Below are 22,571 nucleotides of genomic sequence, written 5' to 3'. Positions count from 1 at the left end.
TCATCCCTAAAGTCCAACAATGTCAAAACATCTCAAAGGACAGTGGGAGCGAGAAGGGGGGCAAGAAGAAGAGAAAGAAAGGATCACACAGGAAGAAAGAGAGGGTGTGAAGAAGAGAGAGAAGGACGGGAGAGAAAGAGATGGAAATAACTACTAAAAAAAAGCCCCTTCTGCAGACTTTCCCCAGGGACATTCATACTCTGCAGAAAAGCCTCCATTCGACCCCCACACCCCATTCCTCTCTCAGTCGTCTTCCAGCACCTACAACTTAACACTGCACTGGTTTGCACTTCAATGCAGTCAACAAGCCACTACCTGTGAAAGCAATTACTCATACAGAGAGAGACTGGGACAAAGGAAAGGTGGGAGGGACAGTGGAGCCGGAAATCATGCCTTCAGGCTGTGTCTATGGGAAGAGAGAAAATAGCTCCTGCATAAATATTAACTGTGAAAGCCAGGGGAGGGGGGATTTCAACAGAATTTAAATTGGCATACACATCCTGAAGTATGCACTTGTGGAATGCAAGCTACATATTACGCTAGCACACACACACATGATATACATGCACAGTCTCAGTAATAAGAGGTGATACAAAGTCAGGAGTGGGAATGGATGAATTCAGTTTCACTATCACCTCTAATCATCACTTCAGTTTGAGAAAGCGACACAGTGTGTTTAACAAGAAGTGTTGGAGAAGTGGATTGCTGATAGAGAGAAACAGAAAAGATGTGTGAACATAATGAAGCAAAACATTCACGAGAAAGGCAGCGTTTGTCAAGCACAGATATGAGCCACACAGTATCCAAACAGCTGAGAACTGGAGGTGAGATGAGCTTTAGGGGGCCAACAGCCTCCGAGCAGCTATAGTCCAGCTCTACGGTAAAGAATACTTCTTTCCTGAATTCTATTATGACTTGTAAAGATCAGTAATAGTAGTTGGTATTGAAACAAAGTTCACAAATCATGGTGCATTGCACAGTATTTGTATCATCTTGTCTTGAACACTCTAAGCTCCTCAATGAAAAGAAAAAGCATGTTGAGATGCTGTAAGCAAAGAATGAAAGAAGTAAAGGCACAGACGCCCAGAGAGGACTGGTGAAGTTCACAGAAAATGTGAACACAGAAGAGCACACGGACCGATCAGAGATGTGTCGGCAGTATTGCTCCCTAACAGAGGAAGCCATGGAGCCGTGTGCTAAGGAGGGCCAAGATACTGAAGGCTTTTTATCTCAGGTACAAGACAACTTCTGGGGATTTTGCCAGCCTGAGAGCGCTCATATCATTGGGCTACACAAGACATGTGCATCACCGCCAAGTCAAGTCAAATTTATTGATATCTTATATAGCCTAATATCACAAATCACAATCTGCACAGCATAAAACACACTGCCTACAATATTCTCGCACCTTTATCCCATGATTAAAGAGTATATTATACAAATAGGATTAATGGGTATAAATTAATGGGTATAAAACCTATGATGAGTCAAAAAGAAGTACAAATGTAATTGAATGGCAGCGATAGGACTGAGGAGGGGCTGCTGCAGCTTATCCAGGCTGGCGAGCTCATAGATACAGCACACTAAAAACCTAACACGCAAGCAACTTGCTGAGCTAATCTGAGATATATAGTTCACCCAAAATAAAAATACAACTCAAACGTCATGTTTGGCCTCAGAACACATGTATCGTTTGTGTTGCCTTTTTGGAACCAGTCGGTGCAATGTTTTTATAAACATGCCTAAAAAGATAATGATAACATTTTGATGTGAACTTCATATTAATACATAATACTGCATTCCTTAATTCTTACGGATATGTAATCGTAAATATTTAAATATTTTCAAGAATTACACTTTAACCCTAACCCTAAAGAACCCCTATAAAAGTGTGGGGGGGTGGGGGGGGGGGCAGCCAAAACTGCCTCAGATCCCAAACATGTCTTTACAGTACTGTAAATATCTAAAACTGGCTTTCATAAGCTTAGAAGTGAGTGAGGGCGTAGTGTAAGCAAGCAGACACTTATTAGACACCAGACACTACACGTTCTGTTTCATCTTCACTTTAGCCCGTAGCATCACCTCACAGGGCCAATCATCTCAAATCTCTAATCTGCTGACTGACTTGTTTATCTTGCAGAATTGTGATTACTAAGAGCGGGTGGGTGGCAGGGAGGCTGTGGTGGGGGTGACGGTGAAGAAAGATATTCCACCCAGAATGCATAATGACATAATAACCCACTAGTTCAGCACAACAACAACTTTCTATGGTATGTGGTAACCATCTCTGGGAAAAGGAAGTGCTGTCTTCATGAGGCTTGTGCGGACAGGCTGAGGTGTATGAGCAATGAAGGAATGAGATTTATATTGATTTCATACAACTGGTTTATAAGTTTTTATATTTCACAGTGTTGACAAAAAAAACATAATTTGTATTCAAAACACCATTCAGAAAAAGAGCCTTTTAGCGCCCTGTTTTACAGTATGTTGATTTTTTTATATTTAATAACAGTATGGATGGAAACAGCAGTGGAAGGCCAAATCATTACCGGCAGCATTTACCCAGGAATGGAAAATCAATTTGTTTTTAACCCTTTGCAGGATAGATAATGTGATTTCAGGAACATAATCATCATCAGTCCTGCAAAAAGTGCACTGCACCTATATGATTCCAAATACTTCTTTGGTATCTTCTAATGGGGTAAGGTGTCTGAGATAGTCTTTGGTTTGTTCAAATGACTTCCCTAATGAATGAGGCTTATTGGAATAAACTAAATGCTCATTAATTGCAGAACAAATGATATTCAAATAACTTTTGCTGCTCATTTGAGTTAATTTATGATGATGTATATGCAGTGATAGAGAGAACAAACAAGTGAGGTGTAACAACGATCAATGGCGGCATCATTATTAAATGAGGGCAGCAACACCTCAGAGCTACAAGTACAGTAAATCCTCCTGGTTACAAGCGTCCCCGACATTGCACTGTATCTCACTCCTGAGGATTGAAATGATAAAAGTCTTCAATTTGGAAAACACTTAAACTTGAGTTTTTCTCATCTACAGTCACTTTGACGATATTGTGGTGTGCCATGTAGCTGCGGCATATGGCTGCTGCTGAAGCTATAGTGCACTTGGTTATATTTCTACGCTTTGATTGATAAAGAAGGGGAGAGAGGGGTAGGGAGAGAGAAAGTGAGGAGTGAGAAAAACATGTGGTCTACTTACTGCGTTCACATTGCTTGCAGCCCTCGTCAGCAGGGGACACAGTCCTCTTTCTCTGCATCTGCAACCTCACCTGGTGAAAGCAGCAGAAACAACAGTGGATTACGAATACACATAAGAAAGTGATGATGGAATAGCATGTGTTTATGGTGTGAAAAGTATTTTAGTTCATGGTAATTGCTCGATACTTGACGACACAGTTGTTTAAAACTAGGTTGTATTTAAAGCTACTTTCAAGCCTGTGCGTTTGTTTGTTTGTTACAACAAATGACTCACAGATGTTTTAAGTGTAGTGCAGTTTATCTTTCAGAAATGACAATCCAATTACTACCTGTCTCATAAATTACCATTGTAATGTTTTTTTGTGTGTCATCAATCAAAAAGACGCTGCCAGTTTAACGGTGCTTGTCTTATTTTAGAATTACACACTTCACCATCTTTTTTTACCTTTTAGCTTCATTTTGTAATGTTTATGTGTTGAACATGTTTATGTCACTAAATCAATGTGGTGTCGTGGCTCTGGAGAGGAGAGGAGAAAAGAAAAAGAAGAGAAGAGAAAAACTAATGAATAGCTCTAGCTATATTTTGCCTACTCCAGAGTTCTGTAGGAGACCTTCCTGCTACATATGATAAGACTTTAGTCTCGTCCTTACACTCATACATTTTATATCCTCACATGCGAACTCTCATCATTATCCTTCACCTCCGTCTCACATTCAATGCCGTGAACTTGTAACTCCCTCCACCTCTCCTCCTTACAGGAAATATCTTTTAAAAAAGCATCTCGTTTAAAGTATTTCATCTCAATCCTCCTTTGGCTGGCAATTCACATTTGATTTCATGAGATGAGATAATCACAATCTCCCTGACGATATTAAATACATTCAGCAAATGTTCTTGAGTTGAATAGAGGACTGTATTATGTTCTCTGTTTCATACAGTTTTTAATTTGAACACAGAATCCCTTCATGGATACATTTTATTTATTTATTTTAGTTTCTATTCTAATCTAAATATGTGTATATATGTTCTATGTCTGTATAGCTTGAAGCGGCTACATACTGTATATACAGCATATGTCATTGTGCAACCCTAAGTTGTAAAGAGTTAAACTTGTAACCTTATGAATTATCTTCAGAAGTTTAAAATTCCTCCACTGAAGTGCACACTTCTAGTTTCATGTGCTAGTTGAAAGAAGCCAATAGTTTCCTCTTCTTTGGTCAATCTAAGCATATTATATATTACATGCAATTGTTGCTAAGAGCCCTGGGTGTTGGCATATTTCTTTTTGGCATATTTGAATTTTAATACTTTCTTAAAATGAGGTCACCGTGCTGCATGTATGTTCCCTGAGGTGACGTTTGCCAAATTCAGCCCAGCTCTGTGACAGCGGTGCTGAGCAACAGTGGCAGCTACAATCCTTCCCAAACTCTTCATTTATTCATCAATGGTGAGATGTAGATCACTGGTTCGCACCCTGCGGGACCCGACTCCCTGTAGGGGTTGCCAAAGTTAAACGGGGGGTCGCGAGGCCTTCTTGATTTTAAGGGGTGTTTTTTAATATACAGTTGACTTTTATCTCAGCAGTCTCTGAAATAGAGAAAAAGAGAAACATCCGTCCTGCCTGTCTACCTATCTGCGTGCACTGCGTACCTGAGCTTTAAGTATATATGATTGTTAAAAATGAAATAAAAAAAATCTCTCACCTGCACTGCACTCCATCGGGACACACTGGCCCTTTTTGAGCTTGTGTCCTGGGCTGCAGTGGAGGCAGTGATCTGCTGAGGAGCAGATGATGCAGTCTGCAGGACAAGCTTCACACAGTCTCCTGGAAGAGTGGTAGAACCCCTCTGGACAGACGTCCCGACACTGACTCTGAAAGAGGTACCTGGTCGCCCCAAACCTATCTAGATGGAGCAAGACAAGAAAAGGAAATCAACAACAAAGAGTCCTGATGCACAAAACAGATGTGAGACATACTCAGACAGGGAGTCATACACATGCACAGGTTGTCTGTTAATAACTATATATGAGCAGCGTAATGTTGCAGATGGTGACACATTTACAGCAGACAAAACATTTATACTACAGCTCATTTTTTTGCAAAGCCACTATATGGATGTTTTGGCACATTTGGCACAAACACTTATACATACAGTCCCACACTTCAGAGAGTAGAAATGTATTCAGGCTCCATTGCTTATCATTAGGAGTCCAGATGTCCAAGTTTCATTTTGAATTAGACTTTCACCAATCCAATTTAAAGCTACCTGATCTTTTGAAGAGACATGCATTTCTAAATAAATAAATAAAAAAGTAAAATATTTCCATGCTATAAATGAAGTGATATTTAAATGTCAACATAAACTATTTAGTGGTTACATTTCATGATTAGATTTTCAATTGCTCATAACATTGACATCTTTCCAGCTTGTCTTTTGCTTCCATAAAAATGAAACATGACATGAATGAAAACTTCTGTACTAGTGTGTGTGACTGTAATTTCATGCATGTCTGGGCTTGTGTGTTTGTTTGTGTATCAGTATTTTGAAATAGACACTTTCATATTTCTGACAAGCCATCTCTTTTCATGTCTTCGCCTCTTCTTACACTCCCTGCTGCAGCTCTTTCATTTTTTCCCCCCTTCTAGAGACAGCAGGAGTGTAAGACTTCACATTACTATCAAAGGTCAAAATCAAGAATGGTCTGCTTAGTATGTAGCTGTATGCATGTGGGCGTGTGTGGGTGTGTGTGTGTGTGTGTGTGTGTGTGTGTGTGTGTGTGTGTGTGTGTGTATGTGTGTGTGTGTGTGTGTGTGTGTGTGTGTGTGTGTGTATGTGTGTGTGTGTGTGTGTGTGTGGGTGACTGGCCAAGATAAGAGAGGTTGTTTGGAGAGAGAAATTACACGGGGGGAGACAGATGGAGGGTTTCTTCATGTTATTATTGTTATGTCTCATTGAGCCTCAGACAGACCTGCAATTAAATGGAACCACATTCGCAAACACAGTCTGACAAACGTGCAGGCTAATTCAGAGTGTGTGTGTGCACACGTGAGGGCGAGAGAGAGACAGAGACAGAAAGAGAGAGTTTGTGAAGGGGAAATCTGGTGTTAATCTTTCTCCTTGGCTGTCTGGTATCTTAAAGTGTGTGTGTGTAGGTGCGTAACAGAATCTCCCCAGTGTAAATACATTCAATCTTACAGCCATAATACAGTCTCTGACACTGGGATAAACACCGCTTTTACCATCAACTTAAAGTAGATATTTCTTCAGCTGTGAGCCTCTAATGACGTCCGGGTTTCATCATAACGATTGTTTTCACACTGATAAAAGATTTGTTTTTTCTTTGGATTAATTGAAGGATGCTTAGATTATCAAATTTACATAAACAAAAAATAAACATCTGATCTAGAAACAGCGTGTCCTTTAACTGAGCTAAGGGCTTAGAGATGTGCAGTGACCTCTGCATGAGGATACAACGAACAAATGACTGATTCCCCCTTTTAGCACATTTATCAGCAGGCCTTGGCTGAATTACTCCTTTAATTAGATTCATTTACCTTTAGAGGATTGATTCTTGGAGTCTGGCACAAATGAGCCGTGGCTTGATCCATGTGATGTCACGAGAAAGCACGATTTCACTTACACTCCAGTCACAGCTAGATAGATGTATTTTGAAGTGAACACCAGTGCACCTCTGCAAAAACCAACCTGTGTGACTTGAAATGCTGGTAACACTTTACAATAACCATCATTAATTAATGGTAAATTGATAGTTAACTTTAGTTAGTAGTTATGTTTCTATTAACAAACAATTAAATCATAGTTAACTAATTATTAGTAAATCTATGTAATTTCATCGTTAATGTATGTAGCTTGAAATAATTAGTTTATAAATGATATATCGTATCATAGCTGATAAGAGACGACAACAATCACATTCTGATTACATTAGTTAACTAGTTATTGTTGCACACATAACATTTTATATACTATATCAAGTATTTGTTAGTGATTGCGTCATGATTTGGAAACCTTTAAGAAATTGTTTGTAAAATAAACATTACATAGACAGATGGACCAGAAAACTTAATATTCATGATGATTATTATAAAGTGTTACTCAAATGCTATAAGAGCATGCAAGTTTTATTATGGTGGGAAAGAAAAAGAGGGAATTGTTTCAATACATAAGATCGTATTTATGGTATTATATGCATTGACTGATCCTGTTGATTAAACTGATGCAATTGTGATTTACGCAATGAGAAATGTTTCCTTATTAAAAAATAGTGGTTTCAAATCTTGACCCAGGTTGATGTACCTCTGTCGCAGCTGGTGCAGTTGTCAGGTCCCTCATCAGTACACTCATGGCAGGTGTGGTGACAGAGATGGCACTGCCTCCCCATGGCATAACGCCCCGTCTGGCAGCGGATTTCGCAAAGTCCATCATCAAAGAGCCTGCAGGTGGAGATGTGGTTAACAATAACATGAGAAATCAGTAGTAGAATACATATTTACAGTGCGACTGTTTCCCTCAGTACAAACCGACCAAAACACTAAAGTAACCATGATAAGTTTGAGTTATCTACTTAGCTGAATATGATACTTCTCAACGCACTCGTTTTGAGTGTTATCAGGTCATTTAATGGCTGTTATCAGTTGTTTACACGACCGCTCTAATTCTTCAGAAGGGGCAAACTGCACCCAGACGAGAAGGTGAAGGTACCCGTTATGAAAGGGTTGCAGTTTCGTTAAAGCCCTGAGACATCAAGACAACGGTCAGCCGTCAGTCAGTGTCGGGCCGTCACCTTAGTTTTGCGGTGTGTCTCGTGTCAACATGCTGAATCGGCGGCGGAACCCGTCAGTGAGATAAAAACGCTCTGATTGGCTGTTCCGCTTAAGCGAATAAGTACACAAGAAGAGAAACGGACGTGAGGAAAACAAGCAAACAACTAAAGTCAAGAGGGCACACACAGAGGCTGTTTATATTTCTCATCTTCATCTCTTTTTATTATTATTATTCCAATACACAACGATATTAGGCCATCTAGAATTAAGCTAGGTGGTGAGTGAGAGTCGGCAAACACGGCTTTGTTTTAATATGCGTATCATAACAACGGCTTGTATATCTGCAGTCATACGTCTTCCGGTTTTACTTTTTGATTGGCGAAAACAGAATACCGCCGCCTGCTGTTATGCAGAGTTATTTCCTGTCACACAGGCGCAGAACGCTTGTGCTAGTTGACCTTTGGCTGTAGTCTTTGCGGTGTGTTCAAGTGCGACTTTTTGGCCAAATTCAGGCGACGCAACAATCAGCTCCGTCGCCACTAGTCCTTTGATGTCTGTTTGGTATGTATGGGCCTTTAGGTTTCACTTTTAGTTTTGTTAAAATGATGTGGTTAGGTTCAGAAAAAACATCAGAGACCAACCATGTGAATGGATGATAATGGCGTTCTGAACGGTATAGCAAGCCCCTTCTAACCCATGTCTAGGACGCTGATCACCACTGATAATGGGCTGGTATTCAACTCCAAAAGTTAGAATAGACTTGAAAAAGATTGCACTAACAAGAGTGCTTGTAATAAGCTGCTTTCTACATTTGTATTTGAGGACCAAGGACTAAGACTCCATCCTCAGCAGTATGACTTTGCATCTTTTGAATATAGATGTTTGTATGTCAGTGGTTCTCACCGTGTTGTAGGGCAGCTGGTGCAGTCCTCTCTCTCCGGACCCATGCACTGCAGACAGGTAACAGAACACAGGTGGCACGTTCCATGTCGACTCATGTACTCTCCTACAGAGGGAGAGCAACAGAGAAGAAAATGACCTCACATCTGCCTCAAGTTCTTCCAAGAACCCCTTTTTACTTTTTTTAAAGAGATTTCATAATAAGGTGCTTTATTTCAGATTTCTTTCACAGCTGTGTTGCGTGTTTGCTTGTGATTGATGTGCCCCAATTATAACCAACAGTTAGTCGTTATTGTTTTCATTTCATTGAAGGTCTCGCTCATTATCCTCTGGCTTCTGACATCTCCCGCACAATAACAGTTTTATCTCCTTGTGTTGTCTTCTTCTCTTTGTCTTGTTTTCATGTGCAAATACACTTCACAGGTTTATAAACATCCTTGAAAAAGTCGATTTTGAAAATGTCAGTCCTAGTCGTTCTTTCTAATTGCGGTGTGTTTTTACAGTAAACAGAGATGCAATGTTTGTTGGACTTTTTGGAGCTAGAAGGCGAGGTGAAGATTTCCAAAACAATTCAAGACATTTCAAAACAAACAGACTATGACCGATTTTCATCATACAGAAACATCTATAGATATAATGTATGTCTATATCTAAACTGAGAGGACCATTTTTGTAGCGGCTAAACGTTTTTACAGCTGAAAGCTTCTGCACAAGTTCAAACCCTTTTTGTGGGGACTTCATATGTTCTCTCCATGTTTGTGTGGATTGCCTACAAAGTCCAAAGACATGCAGTTTAAGGTGGACTGGAAACTAATTTATTCCTGAATATATTTGTCTTGTGCACCCTGAATCTCACTGGGGCCTTTCTCAGACCTGGAACAGCACAACCCGAGAAGGTTTGAAATTCTTCTTTGTGTTTTACAAAATGTCTAGCTTTGAGCTTAAAGAGCCATTTAGTATGCAATACTTTTAATGACCAGTAAGAGTCACCAGGTAATGGCAACATCAGCAGCACTTTTCTGCTACTTAAAGGAGAAGTAAGCATGCTAATTAGAGCAGACATGCAACATGAGCATCTACCATATCATGAAGACTTATTCTTAAAAAATGTATCATATCGCAAATGTATTATTCTGGAATGACCTGCAGTCCTACAGCCCAATGGCCACATCCTCTACTGTTGAAAATGTGCAAAGGTTTTGGGAAGTTGGAAAGTTTTTGTTGCATAACAGAGTACAGGCTGAAAATAGAACCAGAAATCTCAACACCTGGCAAAGCAATTGTTGATTCACTAACATTTATCAAAAGCATTATCACACTATAGATACATTATTGAAATTCTGCAATATGCAGAAGTAGAAAACATCCTATATATATATATATATATATATATATATATATATATATATATATATATATATATATATACACACACAGTATATACTGTATATGTTTGTATATATAGCAACTATATATATAGCAACTATTAAGCAACTATTGTGACCAAAGTTGCAAAAGGATTGAGAAAGAAGTTACAAAAAAGCCATCAACCTTCAGCTTTACACATGGGCAACAATACAAAGAGCCAAAACAAAAGAGACGTAAACATTGTCTCCTATCCCACCTTTGTATTAGACAAAGGTGACAGGCTCAGGCATAAGGATGGAGCCGAGCCGGTTTTGTGTGTGTGTGTGTGTGTGTGTGTGTGTGCGAGAGCATCCTACAAGGCAGCGGCGAGGTTGTCTGTGCTCTCTGGCTTTCTGTGAAAAGCTCAATTGTTCCTTTCAAAACAAAAGAGCTTCTTTGTGTACAAACACAACAGGCGGTGGCTTCCCATTCAGTAGAGCTCTGCAGAAACCATTCAAACAGCCCTCGAATAAACACCGTCACTCTCCCTCTCTCACACACGCACACAAATTGTCTCCCTGTCTTTCTGTTTGTCTCCCCCTCACTCACGCACACAAACAAACAGGGAGCCAAGTTCTCAAGGGACGGAAAGCTGCACAACTCCACTCAGCAAAAGCAGACACTTTGGACTCCCACTGCCAGACAGAAGAAGAATGGAGCGTAGAAGAAAGAGAGCCTGTCACTCAGGGGAGTAAAACTTTTCCTCTGTTATGGACTCGGCTGACCTTGGGAGGACATTGACAGTCTACTCTGTCAGGAGAGAAAGCTGTTGGCAGATATCACACTGACATTCAACACATCTGGCCCTGAATCCCAATTCCCTAGCCCTTCCACCTCCTGATACCTGCACATACTTGGCCCAAGAAAGTACAAGAAAAAAGATATATTCACTACATCCCCCAGGTGGTCAAGAGAATATTAATCACATCATGTATCTAATATTGTGCATTTATTACCACAGGGAAGTGTTCCTTCTTCTTGACCAGAGTTAAATTAGACATTAGTAATCCCCGTGAGGTCATTTGTCCACCTAGCCTAACCATTTAGTAACCCAATGGCTTGTTCAAGGTGAATGTCAGGATTATTACCGAATAATGTATTTTGGTATGGAAACTGATCTACCACTGAGCCACAGCGCTGTTCGCTGGATTCATAAAATAGGTCAGAATCACACTGGAGCTTTTTTCTCACACAAGCTCTCTTATGAAGAGTGTGTGCATTAGTCTGAGGCACTGCTCACAGTTGGCACTGGCACTCGACACCTGTGTGTGCAGATATATTAACTTCATACTCTGCAAATAATGTCACGGACATCCCTGCTTCAGTGTGAAAGAAATGAATATGACAGTGTAACCTTAACAGCATCCGTTACACATTTGTCAATGGTACGGCTCTAGTTATAAAACACACCACATATCCTATATACTGGAAGTGTATCAAGGCTAGCATCGACGTGTGTCATGGAAAGCTATTGGATGAATGTTTAATATTACTACTCATATCCTTATTTAACACAATACAGATCTTACAGGTTAAAGTATAGCCTTGCAGTTGTTGATATATATATACATACCGCTACAATATTAATTGCTGCTGCGTTGCAAGAAGACAAAATGCTGAAAGAGAGTAACTAAATTGCGACTATAATGAAGCAGCAAACTCTTGCATTGCTGACCTGTTTTTAACTTCCACCTAATTGTCAGTGAGTGCACATGGCTGCCTTTAAGTGCTCTGCCTGGGGCATGTGGGACTTTCATTTAATCAATCCGATCGAGTGCTGGAAAACTAAAGGTTTCTGAAAGCAATGATATGAATTTCAATGATGTTATTCCCTTTCATGAATTTGTAAAAAATAAATAAAAACCCATTGGAGTGAAAACATGTTTTGGAAAAGAAGAGAGAAGCTGATGAACCAAAATGCTAATGGGGAAATAATACCGATTAATAGTGTCAACGTAATCAATACAAACTGAAAACAAAACAAAAACATGAACAGATTAAACATTTTAATAAGAACACTTAAGTAAAAAAAGATTTTCAAAACTAGGACTTTGAGTAACATTAATAATGCATCGTCACAGATATGTCACAGGTACACATTAAAAACAGCTTTTATACGAGGGGTGTGTGTGTGTGTGTGTGTTTGTGTGCCTCTACTACCACACAATCTAAAGTCAATTCAAGTCATCTTAAACAATGACCAAGAATAAGTTTTTGTTAACCAAAACAGGGGAGTCATCAATCTTTATTACAAATCATCAAGAACCATAACCAGTTGACAGCACAACAATTCATCTAATACTGTAAATGCTCAAGTTGCAGGTGTGACAACCCACACAAATAGAATAAGAATCTTAAACATTATAACTGCGGTTCTTTATGAGAAACCAGCACCACCAGAATAACCATTTGAGTTTCATCAGGTAAGGTCCAGGGACAGACAGAAGGAGAAACCAGACATCTGCAGTCCGTCAGCCTCAACACCAGTACAGCTTTGTCTGAATGATTTAATGATTTAACATTTCAGACACATCTTCTGCAGCGATGCCGTCAGTTCACTTTCAGTTCCAAAGGTTAAAATGTAAATAGAACATAATTGATTTACTCATTGGGTTTGTTTTCAGTTGAAGAATCCAAAGTTCTACTCCCAAACGTGTTACGATATCAACATTTCCAAAATCCCATTTCTGAAACACCTAAAAGCTAAACTTTCACAGCTCTGATTTGCACCACAGCAGGTTGCCGTCTGTCTGCCTGCCAGAGACCTTACCTGAACATGAAACATGCGAACGTCAGAATATTTTCTGTGCCGATCACGGACCTTCTGCGTTGAAAGTGTGGAGCAATACTTCAGTTGATATGCATTGCCTTTATATGGAATGACGAAGAGTAGAACCTTCTAAAACTCTATTTTATTTCAGAACAGTAACATGTAGGGATGCACTGATACAGATCGAATATAATTATTGGACAAAATTCCCTTTATCGGGGTTACATATGGCATGTGGGAAACCAAACCAACACAGAAGAATTGCAGTTCCCTGTAACAAATACGAGTTATATTTCAATTATTAAATCCAGTGACAACAAAGTAATGGTGGAGCTTTAAATTGTTCTGTCACAATAACGGATGGAATCAATACTCAGTTTTGGGAAAATGTTTAGAATCCAGAATCTGCATCATGAGTGAAAAATAGGCATCGGTGCATCCCTAGTACCACAAATTCATTACAACTCACTGCAGCGTTTCCTTTCCCGCAGAAAGCTCCGGAAGGACTGACTATCGACTCGTCTTGTAGAACCTCTGGAATGAATCAATGCTGTCTGGGCTTACATTAAGAATTAATGGCATTCACTTACGCACACCAATAAAGACAAACACACACACTATTCAGAGGGCAGGTTTATGTTTTTAAATAAATGAAATGAGGTGATTTTGGTTAGTAACGTGCATCAGTCTTGGGATACGGTGACACTCTAGTATGTAACTTCGTGGTGGCTGTTTTATGTGTCCGAGTTCATGTTTATTAGAGTATGTGTGTGGTACATATGTATCTTTGTCTGTGTGTGCATGTATACCTGTGTGTGAATTTGTCTTCCCTTTCCTACACAGCCAAAGTCAGCCCAGACAGTCATTATTTTCACATTACTGAGTTATCTTCTTTTTTTTTTTAATATATTTTATGTATATTTACAGGCAGAAAAACCAGGGCCTTTCCTACTGTATATTCACTTCCCATCTGTTTATCGTTAACACTGGAAAGCGAGGAAGAAGAAGAGCCAAAATAAAAATGCACACAGATGTATTCAGAGATTCACAGGCTAAGTGGCTCCATTTTAAGCTATGCTTCCTACACTGGCAACAAAAAAGAAGGTTCAATTATTTTGGCATCGATGCTTTGGTCACAAAATACCGACACTTTTATTCTTTTGTTTGTTTTCACTTTTGTTTTCATTTGTTCTTGAAATAAGTCCCAGTCGTTTTACACCCTGACCACGTGTGTGTCCCAGTACAGAAAAAGGTAGGTTTGTTGTAGTCCTGCCATCGCACCTCCGATGCAGTCCCTTTAAGAGGCACAGATTCTCTTATAAATTATGTGACTGTGAATGAGTGAGCAGGGGGGTTTGAGAAGGAGGGGTGCCCCCTGTGCCTCCACACCCCCCCCGCACTCCCTTTACGCCCAGTGAGTACGTCCCGTCAGCCCTTTTGCGAGCACGTTCTGCAGCACAGTTGCTGCAGCACTTTCCTCTGGCAAAGATTGTTCTTTTTAACGAGCACACAGAAACTGCCTTCCGCCCAAGATTCTTCATTTGCTTTCCACAGACCAGGAAGAAGAGATACAAGGGGAGTTTGGAAGGAGGGGAGGGGGGAAAACATGCGCACACACACACATACCAATGCATGTGGAAAACACACACAAAAAACACACAGGGCAGAACCATTAGAAATGGTTGAATGGCAGGCAGAGCCGTGTGATTGGTCAGGAGAGGGTTCAGGTGACAGGAAGAGTTTTTTGATCCAATCACAGGTGATGTTCATCGAGGTGGAAAATTATTGTCGTCCAGTGGAGTGATTGGATCCACGTCGGTAGAGTAGAGTGTAAAATAAAAAAGGATTTGGGAGAAAAACAGAGAGAGAGAGAAAAACAAACGTCACACAATTAGCAAATTGAAGATTTTTGAAATTCAAAACTTGGTGTATCACAGAAAACTTAAAAGTGGACCACCAGTCTGTAAAAGCTTTAAGCCAATTATTTCATTTATTAACACTTTTGAGCTTTGGTTTAGGAATGTTGTAAACAGACTGAGTGTGCACTTTAAGTAAAGTATTCATCAACAGAAAGGTCACACAGTAAAGACATTTTTCTCCTCAGAACTTTTCGGCCACGGGTTCATTTTAAATAGAAGGTCGTAACAAGAGCGGCGAGTCACACGCTGCAGTCAAAGCCTCATAATCAGATCATCACCTCATGCAGTTAGTGAGAAACAGGAATATTTACACTAAAAGAGCCAGAAGCCAAACGTGCACAAATTGGAAAAGACAAACAAATAGTATAGAATAGTAGGATAGAAATAAAAAATAAGGAACATGTTGTAGAGGAGCAGATTATATGCAACATTGAAAAGTAAGACAAATGTAAGAGTAAGTAAACTTTTCAGCTTATGCAGAGTGACAGTAAAGGACAGTACAAACCAGGAATAGTGTGAGTTTATGTCAAAAATAAAACAACACGACTGTGTGAGTGTGTAATCCCAGAGTGATGCTGTATTAGTAGTTTGCAAAACATGAATGAGACCTTTAGTTAAAGAGCACAAAAGGAAAAAGCAAGGACAGACCGTCCTCCTGCTTTGAAACAGTTTGATCAAGGAGTTAGTACAAAGCTTAAAAATTAAAAAGAAGGCCACGGATGAATCCTTTGCTTTTACTTCACAAAACTACCTTCTGCTTTAATTTTTCACACCCTACGGGATACAACTCAATTCAATTCATCTGGAGGTGCAAAATCGTCTCAGAGAGAGTAGAGATGTAAATCGGTACCTCTGAGTTCTTTGGCTCTTTGATTAGGATCATTTAGACCACAATGTGTGTACTTTTGCAAACAATTTGAAAAAGCGTTGTTGTTAATCAAATTGCATTATAAAGCTTTTTTTTTCTTTCTTCTGTGACTTCTGTTTAATTCAATGATCTAGCTGGTTTAAGCTTTTACATATTTCCCTCTGGACTATACTAGTATGCATAATGACTCTATACTGCCTTTGAGAGGCAATGCAACAAGTAAAATAAACACATTGAGGCCATCTTAGATAAGAAAGCTGACAACTCACCATCTTTGCAGATGGTGCTGACCACACAGGCTCCTGCCTCCAGATTGTAACCACTGACACAGCTGCTGCAGTTCCTTTCACCGGGCCCTAAGCACTCGTAGCAGCTATGGTCACACCTGTCGATGGGTGTATGAAGAATTAGTTATGTTATAATCTATGCAGCACTATACTGCGCTCACACATCCTCTTGAATGTTAGAACTGTTCTTTAAGGATATGTCAGCGATCATTTGCTAGTTTTTGCCTTTAGAGTGATTGATTTTCACTTATTTTGTCCCTGCAGAGCTTTCACATGTCCAATCTGCTTCTATCCTATGAACACTCAAACCACTGAACTACAAGGAAACTGAGCAACGCAGTCTCCAATAATGAAGCTCCAAAAACAGATCAAAACATTGTTTTAACGCAGTAACACAAATCTGTATGGACTTTGAAATATACTTTGAATTATTTTTAGCATAAAATGCAGCCATATCTGATTTGGCAAACATGCCAACTGCAAAGAGAGAAAACCGTTTGTGTCCCAAGAAAAGATTTAAACATATATAATTTGTGTGGATCATAAACTGTGGAAGTGGGTAAACACAACCAGGGACAAAGGAGCAGACCCACCAGCATATTAAAAGTGTTTACTCTTATATGTTCAACCTCAGCTCAAAACTTAATACTATCTGCTTAAATTCATTTATAAACTGTAGTTAATTGCTTTGGCCCTTTCAGTGCGTGTTGGGGAGTTAACGCTTGCAAAGAATTGGAAGTGACGCAACAGATGACATTTCTTCAAAAACTGTCGATATCACGAGAGAAACTGGATTGTATCTGAAATCATTCTTTATGAGCAGAGGGCCTACATGAGGCAACAAGACAACACAGTTATCACATTTAGTGTGAAAATAGGTCAACGCCTTTATCGGAAATGATCTGACTAGGAGGTAGCTGACAGCGAAGTAAGAAATCAAGTAAGGTAAAGGATCAAGTGAGCAATTAATAAGTTGAGGTGGGAGAGAGAAATATCAGGAAGGCAAGTTCACTTCAAGGAAGGATAAGAAAAGCAGCCAATGTCTGAATCTGTGGAGGAGTTTGACTGTGGGTGTGATAGGAGGCAAAGTAGTCATCAAACAGGAATAGGAGTACGTTAACGCGTTCCTTCCCTCCTCCAGGTTAACATTGGTGTCTTCACCAACCTGGAGGGAAGGAACGCTCTTGTAAGGGTAGTTCTGAACGACTTGTTAAAATGGCGCAAATTCATCAAAGTTGAAACAGTTGAGGAGAACCAGTCTCATGCTTTAAGACTAACTCCACATCAGAGACAAAGTCCTCTACAATAGGTTTACTATTATTGTTACTTGATATGATTGTAATTTTGTTGAACCAAAGCAAATGACATCATTCCTGTTTGAGTCCCAGTTTTAATACGGATATAGCGCAACAACATTTCAGTTTCATAGGACGGCTCGGTGTCTGAATCATCTGCTGGCCACTTTCTCAGACTGTTAAATGAGAACCTTTACCCGATTAAAAAACGAAAAGATGGCTGGAAGCGAGGTGCCGACCTTTTGCCTGTAAATCAAGTGTTCTCTAATTTGTTGAAACAGAATCTCTGTGTCCTCTCGTGCACATAGAGCAGCTAATAACCCACTATCGACCTGTGCTAAGGAGACCAAAGAAATTACTGACATATGCCGATTCTGTGGACAAAAACGAGAAATGGACAGGATGGACAAATATCTGAAACATGAGGCATCACTAATAATGCAGTAAGTCAGCAGCAGCTGAGCCTGTTGGAGATTTAAATACCTTTGATTATATGAATCATACGGTTTATCCTGCTGTAATATTATTTACACAGAGGTTTCAGATTTAACTATAGAAAATGTACTACATCAGTCAGTTATTCCTCTAAACATTAACACGTGTTCGCACGCATCGAAGGCAACGTCACCCCCCCCCCCCCCGCCCGGACTCAAAACGTAGGCATGGCACTGCAGAGAGACCAAGTAGTGCTGGGAATAGTTAGGAAAGTTGCACTTCACTTGCTAAATCTTTAGAGTTCCTTGTTTGTCTTTAGAGGTGTTGAGGTGTTGGCAGGTGTGCTGACTTACTTCTTACAGGACCTCTGCACCTGCCCGTTGTCTGAGGTCTGCTCTGACAGGTAGTAGCCAGTGCTGCATGTCAACACACACCGCCAGTCCTCAAGTAAGTAGCCTTCTGCACACTTTGTGCACGCCTCTATACCTGTGCCTGAAAAACACATCGACCCACACTTCAGGAATGTTGTTACGGCGTTATAAAATCAGATGATAAACACATTATTCATCGCGATAGCTAAACAACTAAATTAAACATTGATCTACATAATAATAAATAATAAATGTGATTCTAAGTCTTTCTACCTGCGCAGGTGGCACATGCCCGATGACAGGGCTCACAAGTCCTTCTGTGGCCGTTGTAGTAAGTCCCAGGGTCACAGGTCATCTGACACTTGTTTCCTTGAAGACTGGAAGGAGAAAAAGAAAAAGATACACATTCATACCTTTAAAGTAAATACCAGGGGGAAAAGTAAGTAACATAAAATCTATAAAGGCAGCAGTGAGTTTAAGAAAAGTAAAACTGCGTAAAAACACTCATGTTTGCAAATATTTTGCTGCAAATCAGTTAAAGTTTGCCGGTAAAAGCCAGCTGCTATGGAGCAATTTTCTTTCGAATTTTCTTTCTGGGCAAATATTTAGGAAGCATGAAGAAAAAAAAAAACTGCAGCCTCAGTGATAACATGTGGGTGTAGACATTAGCTGCTGACCTAGTTCACTTTTTGCACAGATGTACAGGAATATAACATCTTTTAGAATAAATATATACAAGAGCATTTGACAGACTTCACATGTAGGAGTAGAGGTCAGTTAGGAAGTAGGTGTGGAGGTTATTTAGTCAGTTCTGTAAAGTCACAGTGAGGACAGGTTGGTGAGCTTACCGCGCTAAACTGAAAAACAGCTGGTCTGTGTTAGCTAACGTTTCCCAGAAACGATCTCGTCTGGTCCTCTCTTCCTCCTAACCGACCATGAATGGAGTACTGAATAGGAGTGTGTGTGTGTGTGTGTGTGTGTGTGTGTGTGTGTGTGTGTGTGTGTGTGTGGTGTGTGTGTCTTACTGTGGTCTCGCTGGCATTCAGAGGAAATTATGGCTTACAAGTGTCCCCACCTCCACCTCTGGCTACACTGAACACTTAAAGCTGGGTTCAAGACCGCAATATGTTTTAAACGTTTCACAAGTGTTTCCTTCATGACCTATCAGGAATTCCAGCACTTTGAAACGCCCTATCCTTTGTCAGGTCAAGTGTAGTTAGGGCGGTTTGAAGAGGCTGCTGTGGAAGTGGCCATAAAATGAACTGCAACATGTCTGTATGGGTAACTAAATTGCTTGGATTGGAGTTTCTTCAAAGTGAGTACCACAACCCAAAATGGTCAACAGCTCCACTTCTTGTGGGTCTCCGCATGACATGAGTATATGCGGGATTTAATAAGCCTGGGTCACAGGGTGAAACTCTGTTTACTCAATTTGGTCCCAAGTGGGAAACATTTGGGAAGCCCTGGTTTCACTGGTTCATGCTGTGACCTCAAACCACAGAGCAACACAATGTGCTTCTTACCAACACTGTGTTCCTGCAGCGTTAGAGAGGATGAACACAAAAAGGTTTTAATGCTGAAACCACAGCACTGAAATTCAAGCCAAATTAATGCAAAAAAAGAAAAACCTGAGCTATTGTACTAGTATGACAGAGGACTGACTGCCTCTTGACTGTTAAAGGCTTTTCCCAGACCAGAGCCCCATAGGCACAATGGTGCCAACATTTTCAACATAATTAATAAATCATTTAAACCATATATTAAGGAGAGTTGCACATGAACAAAACTGTTCATATAGGGAACATTAGGGACGGCTGTGGCTCAGGAGGTTGGATCCCCAGCTCCCCCTGTGTCGAAGTTTCCTTTGAAGTTGCTCCCGGTTGTTAGGCCAGCACGTGGCATGGTAAATTGTAAAGGCCTTTGGATAAAAGCGCTAGTTAAGTGCAGCCAATTAACATTAACGTTTATAGACAGACGTGTTTTTAGCTGTTCCAAACAGCCACACTTAAAGGTGACGGAAAAAGCCCGCCATCACAGTGCGGCCTAGGGCTTGGCGGTAAGTTTCAAGATTATTATTTTTTTTTTTATTATCCAAAAATAAATAAATAAATGTTTCCAGATTTACACTCACTATGTTTACATGAATGCACACAAATAGAGAGTAATCAGATTAAAACACAATTTTGATTTTATAGTTTGTTCAGATTTTCTGAGAAATTTGAGTTGGTATGTGCTTATTATTATTATTATTATTATTATTATTATTATTATTATTATTATTATTATTATTATCTATTTAGACGACATTATTGTGTGTCCCGATATCTCGCTATATGATTTCATCACAATGCAATTCTATTGCAAGACGATAAAGGATCATTTTGGATTATCACCCAGCCATAGTGAGAATCTCTCCTTGAAGAAATTCAAACTGTTGCATTTATACAAAAAATAAAACTAGTTGTGTGAAGTATAAATAGAGAAAGCTTGAGAGAGAAGTTCAAACCCTGCTTACTTTTTCGCCTCCACACAGCTCGCCAAGAGGGCGTTAATGTTGGACTGTTGGTTTTGGAAAGTTACAAAAGTTCTTAGACGCAGCCCCTTTATGTCTAACGACAGAAAGGTGTGAGGAGCGGGGGATTTAGACTCACAAAAGCACTTCCTTTTAAGCAGACTGACAAAGTGGATAAGTAGTTGAAATGGAGCCACAATGCAACTTTGATCTTAACTTTTTTTGCGACAGTTAAGAGGAAATGCAGTGATTTTAATGTGTTTGAAGCGATTCTAACTATACCGTTACTATGGTAAAAATGTAAACACTGAAGGTTATAGGGTGTATAACGACAAGTTATGTAGAAACAGACACAGCATGACTGAAATCCCTTCCTGTCAAGACACTAGAAGGATCAACAGTAATCAGTGACTTGACCCCCAGCTTACCTCATCCCAGGTTTACATTCTGTGCAGATATTGGAGGAAGTGCACTTCTTACAGTTCTCTGGACATCTCCTGCAAATGTTGGAATCTGAAAGATACAGGATGAGCCAGTCATACACAGTGGCTAATGGGAACCAGAAGTCTGGCTGCATTTGAGATTAAGAAATGGAGCACAGGATTAAGAGGAGGAGAAAGGGTAAAAGAGAGTGAGGAAGACCAGTGAGAAAAGGAGAGAGAAGAAGTAGAAGAAGGGGCAGATGAGTAAAACAGGAGGACAAAAGGCTAAAGGTGTGGGGATGAAAAAGAAGATTGTACTGTTGGTGAGGGAGGATAGGAATGTAGGTGAATATTTCAAAAGGCAGACTAAAGGCAATGGCACAATGCACATGGACATTTCTGCCTTCAGCAGTGATGAGGATTGCCAAATAGATTCCAAAGACACAACCGTTTATGTATGACATGAGAGTAAGTGACGATTGTTGGTTAGAGTTTCAGGAATCTGAAAATCATTAAAGGATGAAAAAAAAATGATGAGTTGATGAAATCGATAAATTGATCAAAAGAAAAATTCATCAACAATTTCGATAATTAATTATTTGTCGTTTCAGAAATGGAAAACATTTGTTGGAAGATTTTCTGCTTTTTTATCACAGTATGTTAGACAGTATTGTTTGCATTTTAGACAGTTTCACAAAACAAGCTCTGGGAAATTGTGATATATACACATTGAGGGATAAACCACTGCATCAATTAATCAATGAGGAAAATAAGTTCAAAATAGTTGCAATCCCGGTTGAAGATTTGTACCACACTGTGCTTACAGACGGTGATTTAACATGGTCTTTTAATGGTCAAATATTGCTTCAGTTGATAACACACACGACACACATTCTTCCATAATAAGGCTGTCAAACTCTAAAATAAAAAGTCATTTTGACCAGTAATGAAATTGTTACATGAAAGTGTTGACAAAGGCAGGAATTCACGTCGGCTTGCTGTCGCACTTGGCAAAGAGAAAATTAACTCTCGATAGCTCATTTAACACAACACGATACTCAGCGGTGCCAACATTTGAAAAGAAAGAAATATCCACTACATCTTGGCCTGTTGAAATGTTATGATTGAACTTGGAACAGATCACATCAGATCTACTGCCAGAGACTCTCAGGGTTGCCAGGACTTACACTGTGTTGGCTGCAAACCAATATACATAATTTAATAAGATATACATAGTTTCAATCTCTCATTCCTGTTTTTTCTTCATTCAGGCTGGCATACATCTTGAACAATAGAAAACAGTATATTCATACAGTAGATACTGTATGTTATGCCACTGCACTACCCTGTTTATTATAAACCCGGAAAACA

At 39.7% G+C, this 22,571-nt stretch overlaps 1 protein-coding gene across 5 annotated transcripts in view; it reads right to left on the bottom strand.

The window, feature by feature from the left end:
* Nucleotides 1–12,312: 12,312 nt before the first annotated feature.
* The window catches only part of pcsk5b (proprotein convertase subtilisin/kexin type 5b), a 51,403-nt gene continuing 41,144 nt past the window's right edge, over nt 12,313–22,571 (bottom strand). For 2 of the 5 annotated variants that reach the window (XM_029439325.1, XM_029439329.1), the window contains exons 17-21: nt 21,207–21,291; nt 18,540–18,643; nt 18,249–18,387; nt 16,148–16,263; nt 12,313–14,635 (exon numbers count right to left, since the gene is read on the bottom strand). In XM_029439325.1, the coding sequence (XP_029295185.1) occupies nt 14,520–14,635; nt 16,148–16,263; nt 18,249–18,387; nt 18,540–18,643; nt 21,207–21,291 (560 nt within the window). In that variant the 3' untranslated portion in view covers nt 12,313–14,519. The remainder of the gene's footprint in view (nt 14,636–16,147; nt 16,264–18,248; nt 18,388–18,539; nt 18,644–21,206; nt 21,292–22,571) is intronic. The other 3 variants (XM_029439326.1, XM_029439328.1, XM_029439327.1) reach the window with 3 other exon arrangements.

Source organism: Cottoperca gobio, chromosome 9, assembly GCF_900634415.1.
Source record: "Cottoperca gobio chromosome 9, fCotGob3.1, whole genome shotgun sequence".
Classification (NCBI taxonomy): Eukaryota; Metazoa; Chordata; class Actinopteri; order Perciformes; family Bovichtidae; genus Cottoperca; species Cottoperca gobio.
This window is presented reverse-complemented; position numbering and strand designations above follow the sequence as displayed.